The 15,037-nt window shown below is 47.9% G+C and overlaps 1 protein-coding gene across 3 annotated transcripts in view; it reads left to right on the forward strand.

Annotated features, from left to right (window-relative positions):
- Positions 1 to 14,135, forward strand: part of LOC137357334 (polyamine-transporting ATPase 13A3-like) — a 69,716-nt gene extending 55,581 nt beyond the window's left edge. For all 3 annotated transcript variants that reach the window (XM_068023586.1, XM_068023589.1, XM_068023588.1), the window contains 5 exons: positions 4,666 to 4,859; positions 5,787 to 5,875; positions 6,828 to 6,908; positions 10,659 to 10,748; positions 12,637 to 14,135. In XM_068023586.1, coding sequence (XP_067879687.1) covers positions 4,666 to 4,859; positions 5,787 to 5,875; positions 6,828 to 6,908; positions 10,659 to 10,748; positions 12,637 to 12,858 — 676 coding nt within the window. In that variant the 3' untranslated portion in view covers positions 12,859 to 14,135. The remainder of the gene's footprint in view (positions 1 to 4,665; positions 4,860 to 5,786; positions 5,876 to 6,827; positions 6,909 to 10,658; positions 10,749 to 12,636) is intronic.
- Positions 14,136 to 15,037: the final 902 nt, after the last annotated feature.

A 15,037-nucleotide genomic window follows, 5' to 3' on the forward strand; every position in this document is an offset into this window, starting at 1 on the left:
TCATAATACCATTGAATTCCATGGTAAGTTTGAAAGTGACATGCTCCAATCACAAACAAGAATCTTAAACTTAAAGAAAGCCAATTACGTAGGCATGAGGGTAGAACTGGCTAAGGTAAATTGGGTAAATAGACTTAAAGATATGGTGGTAAATGAACAGTGAGAAACCTTTAAAGAAACAATTCAAAATGTTCAAAAAAAATGTTGTAAAACAAAAACTCATGCAGAAAGACCCATCCGTGGCTCACTCAGGAAGTTAAGGAGAGTATTAGATTAAAAAAAAGGCTTACAATATTACAAAAAAGAGGAGCAAGTCTGAGGATTGGGAGTATTTTAGAAACCAGCAAAGGTTGATAAAGGAAAAAATAGGATATGGGAGTAAACTAGCCAGTAACATGAAAACAGACTGTAATAGCTGTTACAGGTATATCAAAAGCAAGAAAGTAGCTAAAGTAAATGTTGGTCCCCTTAAAACAGAGACAGGGGAAATTATTATGGGGAATGAGGAAATGGCAGAGGCATTGAACAAATCCTTTGCGTCTGTTTTCACAGTAGAACACAAAAGTAAGTATTGGAGAAACTTAAGGGACTAAAATCTGACAATCTCCAGGACCTGATGGCCTACACCCTAGGTTCTAAAAGAGATAGCTGCAGAGATAGTGGATGCGCTAGCTATGATTTTCCAAAATTCCTTCGATTCGGGAATGACCCCATCAGTTTGGAAGTTGGAAAATGTTACACCGCTTTACAAGAAAGGAGGGAGAGAGAAAACTGGGAACTACAGGCCAGTTAGCCTAACATCAGTCGTTGGGAAAATACTGGAATCTATAATTAAGAAAGTCTTAACAATGCACTTAGAAAAACACAGTAAGATTATAACAAGTCAGCATGGTTTTTCTAAAAGGAAATCCTGTTTGACAAATTTATTAGAATTCTTTGAGGATGTAACTAGTAGGGTAGATAAAGGAGAACCAGTAGATGTAATATTTCCAAAAGGCATTTGATAAGGTGTCACACGAAAGGTAAATTGGCAAGATAAGGGCTGAAGGAGTTGGGGGTAATATATTAGCATGGATAGATGATTGGTTAATGGACAGGAAGCAAAGAGTGGGCATTAACTTGGCATTTTCAAGTTGGCAGGCGGTGAATAGTGGAGTGCCACAAGGATCAGTGTTGGGGCCTCAGCTATTTACATCTATATTCGTGGCTTAGATGAAGAGACAGAGAATAATATATCTAAGTTTGCTGATGATGCAAAGGTAGGTGGAAAGGTAAGCTGTGTGGGGAGGACACAGAGAGGCTGCAAAGAGATATAGACAGGTAACAAGATGGCAGATGGAGTATACTGTCGGGAAGTGTGAAGTTATGCACTTTGGTCGTAAGAATAGAAAGTAGAAAAGCAGAATGTTTTTAAAAGGTGTGAAACTTGTAATTCTTGATGTTCAAAGAGACTTGGGTGTGCTTGTGCAAGGAACACAGAAAGTTAGCATGCAGGTGCAGCAAGCAATTAGGAAGTCATATGACATGTTGGCCTTTATTCAAGGGGATTAGAGTACAGGAATAAAGAAGTATTGCTACAATTGTACAGGGTTTTGGTGAGACCACATCTGGAATACCATGTGCACTTTTGGTCTCCACATTTAAGGAAGGGTATACTTGCATTGGAGGCGGTGCAGCGAAGGTTCACTAGACTGGTCCCTGGGATGAGGGGGCTATCCTATGATGAGAGACTAAGTAAATTGGGCCTATATTCTCTGGAGTTTAGAAGAATGAGAGGTGATCTCATTGAAACATATAAGATTCTAAAGGGGCTGGATAGGGTAGACACAGAGATTGTTTCCACTGATTGGGGAATCGAAAATACGAGGTCACAGTCTCTGGATAAGGGGTCGATCATTCAGGACTGAGATGAGGAGAAATTACTTCACTCAAAGGGTTGTGAATCTTTGGAATTCTCTACCCTAGAGAGTTGTAGATGCTCCATCGTTGCATACATTTAAGGCTGGGATAGACAGATTTTGGTGTCTCAGGGAATCAAGGGATATGGGGAGGGGGGGGCGCGGGAAAGTGAAGTTGAATCCCAAGAGCAAATAATTGTTTTATTGGAGCAGGCTCAATGGACTGTATGGTCTACTCCTGCTCCTATTTCTTGTGCTGTTGAATGTTTGGGACAGTGTAGAACAAAGAACAGTACAGCACAGGAACAGGCCATTCGGCCCTCCAAGCCTGCGCCGATCTTGATGCCTGCCTAAACTGAAACCTTCAGCACTTCCGGGGACCGTATCCCTCTATTCCCATCCTATTCATGTATTTGTCAAGATGCCTCTTAAACGTCGCTATCGTACCTGCTTTCACCACCTCCCCCGGCAGCAAGTTCCAGGCACTCACCACCCTCTGTGTAAAGAACTTGCCTCGCACATCCTCTCTAAACTTTGCCCCTTTCACCTTAAACCTATGTCCCCTAGTAACTGACTCTTCCACCCTGGGAAAAAGCTTCTGACTATCCACTCTGTCCATGCCGCTCATAACTTTATAAACCTCTATCATGTCGCCCCTCCACCTCCGTCATTCCAATGAAAACAATCCGAGTTTATCCAACCTCTCCTCATAGCTAATGCCCTCCAGACCAGGCAACATCCTGGTAAACCTCTTCTGTACCCTCTCCAAAGCCTCCACGTCCTTCTGGTAGTGTGGCGACCAGAATTGCATGCAATATTCTAAGTGTGGCCTAACTAAAGTTCTGTAGAGCTGCAGCATGACTTGCCAATTTTTATACTCTATGCCCCGACCGATGAAGGCAAGCATGCCGTATGCCTTCTTGACTACCTCATCCACCTGCGTTGCCACTTTCAGTGACCTGTGGACCTGTACGCCCAGATCTCTTTGCCTGTCAATACGCCTAAGGGTTCTGCCATTTACTGTATACTTCCCACCTGCATTAGACCTTCCAAAATGCATTACCTCACATTTGTCTGGATCAAACTCCATCTGCCATTTCTCCGCCCAAGTCTCCAACCGATCTATATCCTGCTGTATCCTCTGACAATCCTCAACACTATCCGCAACTCCACCAACCTTTGTGTCGTACACAAACTTACTAATCAGGCCAGCTACATTTTCCTCCAAATCATTTATATATACTACAAACAGCAAAGGTCCCAGCACTGATCCCTGCGGAACACCACTAGTCACAGCTCTCCATTCAGAAAAGCACCCTTCCACTGCTACCCTCTGTCTTCTATGACCGAGCCAGTTCTGTATCCATCTTGCCAGCTCACCTCTGATCCCGTGTGACTTCACCTTTTGTACCGGTCTGCCATGAGGGACCTTGTCAAAGGCTTTACTGAAGTCCATATAGATAACATCCACTGCCCTTCCTTCATCAATCATCTTTGTCACTTCCTCAAAAAACTCAATCAAATTAGTGAGACACGACCTCCCCTTCACAAGACCATGCTGCCTCTCGCTAATAAGTTCGTTTGTTTCCAAATGGGAGTAAATCCTGTCCTGAAGAATCCTCTCTAATAATTTCCCTATCACTGACGTAAGGCTCACCGGCCTATAATTTCCTGGATTATCCTTGCTACCCTTCTTAAACAAAGGAACAACATTGGCTATTCTCCAGTCCTCTGGGACCTCACCTGTAGCCAATGAGGATGCAAAGATTTCTGTCAAGGCCCCAGCAATTTCTTCCCTTGCCTCGCTTAGTATTCTGGGGTAGATCCCATCAGGCCCTGGGGACTTATCTACCATAATGCTTTGCAAGTTACCCAACACCACCTCCTTTTTGATAAGGAGATGACTGAGACTATCTACACTCCCTTCCCTAGGCTCATCATCCACCAAGTCCTTCTCTTTGGTGAATACTGATGCAAAGTACTCACTTAGTACCTCGCCCATTTCCTCTGGCTCCACACATAGATTCCCTTCTCTGTCCTTGAGTGGGCCAACCCTTTCCCTGGTTACCCTCTTGCTCTTTATATATGTATAAAATGCCTTGGGATTTTCCTTAATTCTGTTTGCCAATGACTTTTCATGACCCCTTTTAGCCCTCCTGACTCCTTGCTTAAGTTCCTTCCTACTGTCTTTATATTTCTCAAGGGATTTGTCTGTTCCTAGCCTTCCAACCCTTACGAATGCTTCCTTTTTCTTTTTGACTAGGCTCACAATATCCCGCATTATCCAAGGTTCCCGAAACTTGCCAAACTTATCCTTCTTCCTCACAGGAACATGCCGGTGACGTTTGAAAGACTCCCACATGTCAGATGTTGATTTACCCTCAAACAACCGCCCCCAATCTAAATTCTTCAGTTCCTGCCTAATATTGTTATAATTAGCCTTCCCCCAATTTAGCACCTTCACCCGAGGACTACTCTTAGAGGGAGCTTTACTCTGTTTCTAACCCCGTGCTGTCCCTGTACTGGGGGTGTTTGATGGGGACAGTGTAGAGGGAGCTTTACTCTGTATCTAACCCCGAGCTGTCCCTGTACTGGGGGTGTTTGATGGGGACAGTGTAGAGGGAGCTTTACTCTTATTTCTAAATGCTGACAGTAGATGTCTGAAACGACTGTCGCCTCTGATTTTATTTGATTGCCTACTTTTGATGTAAAAGCCAACATGGTGCAGACTTCATTTAACAGGAAGCGACTTGTTTTCTTTCCTCAGCGCTTGTAATGGGAGCCGGGGTAACGAGCTGACAAACACCAGCATTTCAGTTCACAATGAGACTGAAGTGGACGAGCACAATATCTCGAATTATGAAAATACGACACTTTTCTTTGTCTCGTGTTGCCAGTATCTGGCAGTTGCTTTTGTGTTCTCGAAGGGAAAGCCCTTCCGGCAGCCTGTCTACAGAAACTGTGAGTCAAGCACCTGGTGGCAGCATGCGTTGGGTGTGTATTTTTCTAAGGGGATGCTAGTTTGGAACGCACGTGGGTTCTTGCCCCTCTCCGGGGCCTGAGCAGGGTTAATGTAGGCTGGCAGCAACCACAGCACTGAGGGAGTGTTACACCGCTGGATGGGACCATCATTCGGCCCTATTAAGAGGAAGGTAGATAGGGAGACGTGGGCGAAAGGATATATTGACAGGGTGAGGTGAAGTACGGTCAGGAGGTCCGTGTGGAACAGAAACACTAGTATGGACCAGCTGGGCCGAATGGCCTGTTTGCTGTCAATAGTATGGTCAGGAGGATGAAAAGGGTGCTATATAAATGAAAGTCCCTTCTCCATCCTAGTTATGCCCCCACTGGCGTTCCGTCTCCTCAGCGACGCCCTTCAGGGCGGGCGCGGAACGGACTGCTCCCTGGCCGCGGCAGGTGCTGCTTCTCGCTGGCCGATGATGTCCGTCTGTTGTGGCAAGGGTGCGCCTGCCTCTCGACGGGCACGCTGCCGGCAACCCTTTCCGTCTCCCTTGCAGCAGGGGGATTGAGCCCACGCTCTGACATTCAGAGTCCCGCGCTTTGCTGTCAAATGCGCCATCCACCCTGTGACCCTCCAGTCAAGGGTAAGTCATGTGGAGCAGTACATACCCGGGACTGAATTACAGACTGGAATCTAATCGAGGAGTTTGTAAATAAAATAGCAGAAAAGCAGGACTGAGTTACCGGTCGGGATCTAATTGAGGGGTTTAGGTGGTTTATATGTAGAATAACAGATACCCGGGAGTGAGTTACAGACTGGAATCTAATCGAGGGGTTCGGGGGGTTTATATATAGAATAACAGATACCCGGGAGTGAGTTACAGACTGGAATCTATTCACACTCTGACCTCTCTCTCTCTCTTTCAGATTTATTTATGGGTTGTATTCTGGTCCTTTATGGTTTCATCATTCTGATTATGATGTACCCGATCGACATTATTGATGACTTCTTTCAGGTAGTGGAATTAGGGTTACTGTTTAACTAGGGGTGGGGCTAAGACTGATCCACATTCATTGGACTCAGCAGCATGCCCGCCTATTGGGGCTCACTTCAAACCTGAGCTCCAGTCTGGTGAGGTTGGGGTCTATATGCGGAAAATGTGGTCTCGTTGCTTCTCCCCACAGGTTTTTGGGGTTGGCGCAAAGATGCCGGAGCCCTAACGTCCTACGCCAAGGGTGTGAGGGGGTGCAGAAGGACCATGGGTCACTGTTTCAGTTTCTCAAACCCATACAAGCACTATCCTGTCAAGGGCAGGTTTCTCCAAGCTGTGTACCTCAGCCCTGCCCTCCACCATCAAAGGCCACTTCTTCAATCCAGTAGATCCCTGTCACCTCCAGCAACTTTTTTCTCTCTTCCCTTCCTTCAGAAGCTCCTTGGAATAACTTCCCTCTTCGACCCTGCGTTCGATCCTCCTTCCCTTCTCGCACTTTTGCCGTTCTCCATTTCATTGCTAAAACATCCGGAGGCAATTCCCTTCTGTGTGGTGTGCTGAAACTGTGGGAGGATGACAGTGTGGGGAGTGTTGGGGATGGAGTGGGGGGGGTGCGATCGGGGGGAGGGAACAGCTGGGCTTCCTGCTCCCTGTCGCCACTCAGTGTGACCCTTGCTGCAAAACGCACTTGTGCGGACGTCAGGCGACAGGCTCAAGCCCGACTGAGATGCCCCTACAGTCAAATAGCCTGGCAACAGGCCAATGACTGGGGACCTGCCAGTTGCTGTGGAATGGCTTCAGGAAGTGAAGATGGAAATGGAAAGCATCTTGAGCTCTTGGGGGGGGGTGGCCGGGGCAGTTGGAAAGGAAACAATTTAATCCTAATTATGTATAAATGATTAATGCAATAACCTGATAATCAAACATTCTCCTCTCTCTTTCTCTCTCTCTCTCTTTCCCCACCCCCGCCCCCCAGCTGGTCTGTGTTCCCTCGGATTGGCGGAATAAGATGTTGCTTTTAATTCTGGCCAACGTAACCCTTTGCATTCTGGTGGAGGTAAGTGTGCGGAAGCTGACGGGGCCCTCAGGATTCTCCTGTCCTCGGAGCTGGGAGTACTGCAGAAGGAGGGACACGGCCAGATTCCTGCTGGCGGGCAGGCCAGAAAGCCATTGTGGAGACGAAAAACCCAGATCCGATCAGTGTGGGGCGGGTGGGGTGGGTTGGTTGTGGCAGTAAGGGAAGGTTCCGGAGGTCTCGTCACTGCCGAACCTGGTTCATCCATTGTTGCCGCATTGCATTCTGGGGAGAACGACCCCGCCCCCCCACCGTAGGCACTTGCTTCGAGTGGCACCTGGACTATGGATGGCAATTGAAGGAGCTCTGTAAAGCCAAGTGTTTGTGGCGTTTCATAGAGCGATACAGCCCAGAAGGAGGCCATTCAGCCCATCGTGCCTGTGCTGGCTCTGTGAACGAGCTGTCCAATTAGTCCCACAGCCCTGCAAGAGTTTTCCTTTTCAAGTATTTATCCAATTCCCTTTTGAAAATTACTATCGAATCTGCTTCCACTGCACCCTCTCAAAGACCTTGACATCCTTTCTAAAGTGTGGCCACAATACTTAACTTGACAACATCAAATGAACAGGGCTCCCCTGTTGGCCTTGTGGCTTAAGGCACAGACTAGTATATTATAAAGTGTATCCATTGGTCTGACGGGATAGGTCACGAGGAATAGGATTATTTAGGGATAGTATTAGTTTGGGTTAGGACACCTCCCTATCCAGGTTGGAATATCCTGCTACGTTCACAAGAACGAGCAAGATAATTTTTTGACCATGAGTTAAAGGCCTGCTCAGGTCCGGTTTATCCAGTGAGTAGCTGAGATACAGAGACCAGGAAGGTCCTGAGTGATTAATTATTATAAAATATACAGTATTTATATAAAAAATATAAAATGATCATTGTCAGGACTCTAGTCTACACACATAAAGTACACTACTAGTCTAGAGTCCTGACAGTGATCATTTTATGTTTTTATACACTGATTATTTTATAATAATCAATCACTCAGGACCTACCTGGTCTCTGTATCTCAGCTACTCACTGGATTAACTAGCAGCAAGTATTTCAACCTGTAAAGCAGGAGCCTAGGAGGTAATGTATATTTCCTGTACCTTCGGCCAATTGTTGTGTTTATTTTAAGCAGCGCTGGTACAATGTGGCACAACCTGTCTGGGCACAACTCCATGGGTTTCTGTTTAACACGTGATCACATAATCACTGACTCCGTGGTTCCAACCTTCATCTTTTTAAACAACCTTTCAAATCCAATTACCGTATTTGTTGCTTACTTGCACAAACTGGAAAAAGTGAAAAACGGAAGGTCGCTAAAGTGAACATTCTGGTGTTCGTGTCGGACTCGGGCTCGGGTCAGGTTTCCTTTGCAGACCCCGAGCAGGCCTTTACTGCAAGTGCAGATCTGCCGTACTGTTTGATTGAAGACCTCTGGTGGTTGATCAGCATACACAACACCAGTACCTCGAATAGCCTGCAAAGCAAAAAATAAAACAGATATGTTAATGTTGACAAAGTATGTTGAACAATTTCTAGCATTGACATCTAGTATCACTTTGAAAAAAAAAAATTCTTACCCTAGATTATTTGATGCCATGGGTGAATCACAACCCTCCAAAACTTTGAGTGTCCATCTATGCTTTGAGATCTTTGTTCATCTGGCAGTGCTACAAAAACTTACAATCAGCAAGTGCTGCTTGTTAATTGCTTTTACACACTGGACTGTCTTGTTCCCTTGTAAGATTACAGTTCAGTCTTAGAAGAGATAAAGCTTCCCAAAAGCCCTGATTTGAAGTATTAAAATGCAAATCAAATAATCTAACAGCGATCAAGTACAGTTATGTATTTATTGAACATCTTTCTTCCAGCTCCTTGAGGATATAAAATTAAAGATCCCACCTCTAGGAGCTGAACTAACTTTCAAATACACATGGTATTTCTCTTTTCTGTCAGAAATATCAGCCTGTCTCTTCTGGGACTTTCAAACAACGTCTTGACTCCCTCATGATTTATTAGCAATCGTTATGAGATTCTCCATTTTCTCTCTACAAAGAAAGACTTGCTCTTCTCCAGCACCTTTCACAACCTCAGAACGTCCCAAACCACTTTCCACCCAGTGAAGGTCTTTGTGAATTGTACTCACTGTTGTAAAGTCGGAAACGCAGCAGCCATTGCCCACAGCAATCTCCCACAAACAGCACCGTGATAATAACCAGATAAAACCGAAAGAAATCGCGTCAAACCGTAGATTAAAAAGAAAACAAATAGCCGACTCTCAACGAAGCACCCAATAGGCAGTTAGGTGAACATTTAATTTAGTAGTCTCAGTTACAGACATAGCAAGTAAGTAGTCTCAGTTACAGACATGGCAAAAAATAAGAAAAGAACAAAAGGTGTTAGAAATTGTCATGTATAAAAAGAATAGAGTGAACAGTGGAAGGCAAGTGCAGTCCTCCGCTGGTCGATTGTCCTTCCAGCTACGCTGAAGTTCCTCTCACAGCTGCCACTGCTCGCTGGAATGCAAAGTATACTTCTAGCCAGCCTGGCCAATTTAGAGTATGCAACACTGTGTTCCTTTCACCAACCCAACATATTACACTCGCTTGCCATCGCCAACACAGCGGGCCTCTGTGCTGTGTACTGCTGCACTTCATCATTTGTGTCCACTTCTTCATGAACATTCTCCCATTCGGCAAATTCAGTCCGTGCTGTTTTGGCAGCTGTAGGTTCATCGTCAACCACTTTCGTTTCCTTCACAGGGTCTTCTCTTTTAAAGTTGTTGATAAGTCTGTACACTCCTTGACGTCCAGCGGCTCAGGTAAGTTTGTGAACTTTTCACAACTGCCAGCAGAGCACAGCACATCACAATGCAAGACTTGTGTGTGTCGGGCCTGGCCCGACCTGACCCAAGCCCGAAAGACAGACCCAGAAGAGCGGCCCGACCCCACCCGAAGCCGACAAATGTCGTCGGCTCCAGGTCGGGTAGCAAGTCTTTAGTGTGAGTATTGATGCCACTGTATCAGCTAATAAAGTTGAGCCGAGTTGGGGAGGGACTTGCAGCGAACAGTCTACTTAATTATTACTCCAGACAAATGCCGTGAATGGAGGATAGGTACACAATGCAAATAATGTATGTAAAAGCCATCCCAGTCACTTGCAGCAAATGCAGGTGTGTTTGGGCAGTTTCCCCTCTCAGTCATCTCCATTCTGACCTTGTGGTGTCACGATATGCAGCCATTTTTCAAATTCATTTGCGGAATGTGGGCGTCACTGCCAAGGCTGTTGCCTTATTGCCCCGTCCCGAGTTGTCCCTTGGGAAGGTGCTGGTGGGTCATCGTCTGGAACTGTCGTGGTCCGTGAGGCGAAAGCACTCCGTGCAACGCTGCTGGGGGAGGGAGTTCCAGGATTTTAACCCTGCGACGCTGAAGGAATGGCCGATATATTTCCAAATCGGGATGGTGCGTGACGCGGAGGGACTCTTGGAGGTGATGGCATTCCCCGGGTGCCCGCTATGCCAAGTGCGTGCAGGTCACGGGTTTGGGAAGCGCTGTCAAAGAGGCCTTGGCGAGTTGCTGCAGTGCATCTTGCGGATGGTGCACACTGCAGCCTCAGTGGTGGAAGGGGTCCCAGCAAGGATCAGCAACTTTTTGGAGAGACTGGGAGGTGGTGATGAGAGAGTAGCTAAAACAAAGTGCTATTAATTGCTTTTTTTTTTCTCTTGCTGCTTTGTTGCAGAATTTCTTGTGTGACTGCAGCTTCCAGTGGCTAAGGATTCTCTACACTGGAAGCCACAACGAGCATCCTGTCCCTAATATCTACCCACAGGTAGGTGGGGGGGGCATTCAATCAGTACTTTTTATGGGGGACTGGAGCTCGGTAGGGTGGCGTCGGAGAGGTGGAGGCTCCTTTCCGCAGTCGAATACTGGGAGACGTTCAAGCCCGTGCGACTAATGCCGCGATTTGATGGAGGCACTAACGGTCTCTCTGACTCATTGAATAGCTCTGCCACGATGGGCAAACAGCCTCTCTCTCTCTCTTTTTGCCATATGGCTGTATGATGTGGCAATTCTCCCACCCTTTGGTGAGCCCTGGAGAGATGACTCATCAGATTGCCAAGCAGACGTCTCAGTTTCTTCCAGTGCACCTTCGCCCTGTAACTGGCAGCTATGTTTTAAGCCATCGAGGCTCCATGCTCTGGAATTCACACCCTTAAAGCCCTCCACCTCCCTCTCCTTTTTAAGACCTTCCTTAAAACTCACCTGTTTGCCTCAGCCTTTGGCCGCCCCTCCTAACCTCTCCGGCTCTGAAGTGCTCTGGGAGGTTCTCCTACATTTTAAGGGGCTGTGTACATGTCCCTCCGTCCCCTGACCTTCCTGTTTTTAACTAATGTCAGTCTCCCACCTCCCACCCTCCATAAGCTTCAACTCATCTGAAGCTCTGTTGCCCCCTGCCCAAATCACACCGAGTCCCGTTCACCCACCACCCCCTGTGCTCCTGACCTACACTGGCTCCCAGTCCAGCAACCCCTCCATTTTAAAATTCTCACCCTTGTTTTCAAATCCCTCTATGGCCTCGCCTCACCACCACCACCTCTGTAACCTCTTCCAGCCCCTACAACCCTCAGAGATCTCTGCACTCCTCCAATTCTGGCTTCTTGAGTGTCCCCCACTTCCTTCCACCATTGATGGCTGTGCCTTCAGCTGTCTAGTTCCTGAGCTCTGGAATTCCCTCCCTAAACCTCTTACCCCTCTCAAGATGCTGCTTAAATTCTACCAGTCACCTGCCTTAACATCTGACCAAGCCAAATAAGGAGATCTTGCCTGATAACACCCTGGGACACTTCACTACTTTTCAACGCAAGCTGGTGTGGTAATCACTGATCCAGGATTTGAAGCCCTCTGTGTTATGCATGCAGACGTCCAGTCACCAAAATGAGGAAGCTGATGACAGTCTCTGAACCACAATTGTTTTATTGTCAATTCATCATTCAGTCAAAATATCAGTTGCTACTCTTCCCTTCGGGACTAACTCTCTGACTAGAGGCAACTCCCCCACTGGCCAAAAACCCAGCCCTTAAAAACAAAACTATAATGAGCATCAGCTGCTCGCTATAAACACTGAAATGAGTCATGTTTAGTTAAAGGGACCAGCACTTTCAATATTGTCACTCTGTACCTGACTCATTGGTAGGGAGTGAACCCATAGCTAACTGGATAATTAACCAGTGGTGCTCAGGACCTTAATATCTGGAGTGTAAAATATGGAGCATGGTGGTTATGTTACTGGACTAATAGCTCCGAGAGTGAAATGAGGCCGTGAAGTTACTGGATTGTTGTAAAATCCCAACTAGTCAACTCGTGTCGTTTAGGGGAAGGGAACCTACCACCCTTACCCGATCTGGGCCTGTACGTGACTCTAGCCCCACGGTAACCTGGTTAACTCTCGACTGCCCTCTGAAATGGTTTATCTTCTCGGGGCAACTAAGGATGGGAACCCAGGAGTAGGCCATTCAGCCCCTCGAGCCTGTTCTGCCAATCAAGCAATAATTGCCCACCTTACCAGTGATGTCCACATCCTGAGAATGAATAATGGAAGAGAAATCTTGGGGGTGGAGGTTCCCTTCACAAGATTGTTCCTTCATCCCTGATCGTTTCTGCTTTCAAATGTGTTGCTTATGTTGGTGTATGTCTCTCTCTCTCTCGATCTGTTTTAGCTGGACTCGGACCCTGCGACGCTGACCTGCGGGCAGAGACTGTGGGGCCGGGGAGGCCGAGCTCCCAAGGCCAAATACAAGCGGCTGGCTCAGGAGCTGCTCGTGGATCCAGACTGGCCGCCCAAACCAAAGACCAGCACCAAGGCCAGAGGCCTCCCCGCCAAGAGTGGCGGCCAGCCGCAGCAGGGCTGGGGCCCGGGCGACTCCGCCACGCAGTTATGACTAACCGCCCGTGACCGTGGCGATTCAGACTGGCCGACGCCACGGGGTTGGGGGTGAGGGGGGGTGGTGGAGGGGGGGGAGCCATTCGGCAAATTTGGTATGTGGAGAGTCACGGCGCAGGAAAGGACCCCGTAAATTTCCTGGGTGGGGGAAGGGGGTGACCTTATTTCAGGAAGATTGTTGACCATGTGGTGTTGCGCACAGCTTGGTCCCGCGTGTTTTATGATACCCGGTGGAAGCTGATGTTCAAGAGCGGTACGGTTCCTCAGAGCTTCGAGCAGTGCAGTCAGGGCCCGGTTCCTGACTTCACGCACGGTGGGGGCACAACCTTAACCCAAGGTTCACTCCCCCAGTTTACTCTGAACACCCCAGGCTCACCCCCACTTCTCGCTCCCTCACCCCCACCGCGCTCCCCCCCCCACTTTCAGCTGAGGTGAATTTCTGCCCCATTTCAGCTCTTTTCTTTCTGTTCCCCCTCCTCCCCAGCCCCACATTTTCTAATTTCAATGTGAACTGATTTCTCGTCACCATCCGTTGCCATTCGACCCAGTGTGTGTTGTTTTCCCAGCGAGTTCAGACTCTGTGTCCTGGTGCAGAACCTGTCGCTCGGAGACCCCTCCCCTACCTCCCCCAATGTTTTGATTTCCAGCTTCCCCTGATATAAACCCGGGCCTTCCCTTCACAGTTGGTAGTTTTTTTTTTAGTTTTTGTTGGGATGGGGAGAGTGGGTCGAAAGTGTTCGTGGCTGTGGGCGGCCAACACAGTCAGGGGGAGGGGAGGGGGTTATGGCTGGGAATTAGAAACCATGCACAGTAGCTCCCCCAGTGGCTGAGCTGGTGGCTGCGCCACCCGGGTGCCGCAGAGCCCCCAAAGGTTTGACTCTGATCTGCACCCTGTTCGCAGGTGACCTGACTGGCCCTGCCAGTTGGCACATCGGCGGAGTGAGACACGGGGCTGTACAATTCCGTTCTCCTCATGAACGAGCGACGCTGTCCGCCCACAAAGCAAGTGGAAATTGAACAGAAATCTATAACTTATTTATTGCCCCGCAGAGGGTGGTGGGGGGGGGGGGGGGTGGTGGTTTTTAAATTCTAAAACATTAGTGGATTGTTGTCCTTTGCTCTGAGAGGCATGCCCCTTGTCTCCCAGCTACCACTTCGATCCTTTGAAAGCCATGCACCTTGTATTAGAGGTTCAGGACATAAAATATATTGAAGAGGCTTTGCTATTGAATATTTTAATTAATATAAATTCACAATAAAAGTAATTATATTAAATTTGCACTGTGTACAGTTCGTATCATGTACTGTAGATAGAACAGGCTGGAGGGGCTGAATGGCCTGCTCCACCTCTTGTGTTCTCCCACAGTGTTGCACGTGGATGGGGTGAGATAAAGTACGAATACCTTGGCCATGTTCGGGCAGTGGGAGGGAGAGGAGGCCCTGTCCCGGGCATCAGCAATTAGGCGAATGGAGTTTGTTCGGTCGCAAAATATTCAATAATGTGGGCAGGCTTGATGTCGGGTCAGCTTGAGCTGTGGGCATACGTCGAGAGACGGGAAAGTATCTGTCCATTCCTGATCAGCAGCTGCCTCCTGCCCCTGCTCTCCCAACCCGCTACTGCCTGGCTCACCTGAGGGGTTGAGGTGGGGGGGGGGGGAAGATTTGCAGGGCTACAGGGAGAGGGCAGCGGGAGTGGGACTAGTTGAATTGCCCTTGCAGAGAGCCAGCACAGACTTGATGGGCTGCCTGGCCTCCTTCCCTGCTGCAACCGCCCCGATTCGGGAGGGATGAAAAGACGGCGGCGCAGCGGTCAAAAGAATCCAACCTCCCGCTGTAACGGCATCGCCGGTGTTAAATGGTCCAGTCGGCTGTTTCCACGTGAACTCTTCTGCTAGATGATGTCAGAGGTTCCTGCGTGGTGAATGACCCAGGACATCAGTGGAACAGTCCGATTCAGAGTGTGATTGTTGGGTGTTGGGGGAAGTACCATAAATGTCACCCTAAATTGGAAACCATTGTTCAGCACAGCTTTTTAATGAAGGCAGCTGTTGCCTCCTACAATTACATAGTAAATAGGCCATTCGGCCCATTGGGTCCATACTGGCATTTTTCCTTCTGTTCCTTTCTCCCTCATGTACTTTATAGAATGGAACAGCAGTGGCTGTTGGCGACTTGAA

This window comes from Heterodontus francisci, chromosome 48 (genome assembly GCF_036365525.1).
Source record: "Heterodontus francisci isolate sHetFra1 chromosome 48, sHetFra1.hap1, whole genome shotgun sequence".
In the NCBI taxonomy this organism is placed as follows: Eukaryota; Metazoa; Chordata; class Chondrichthyes; order Heterodontiformes; family Heterodontidae; genus Heterodontus; species Heterodontus francisci.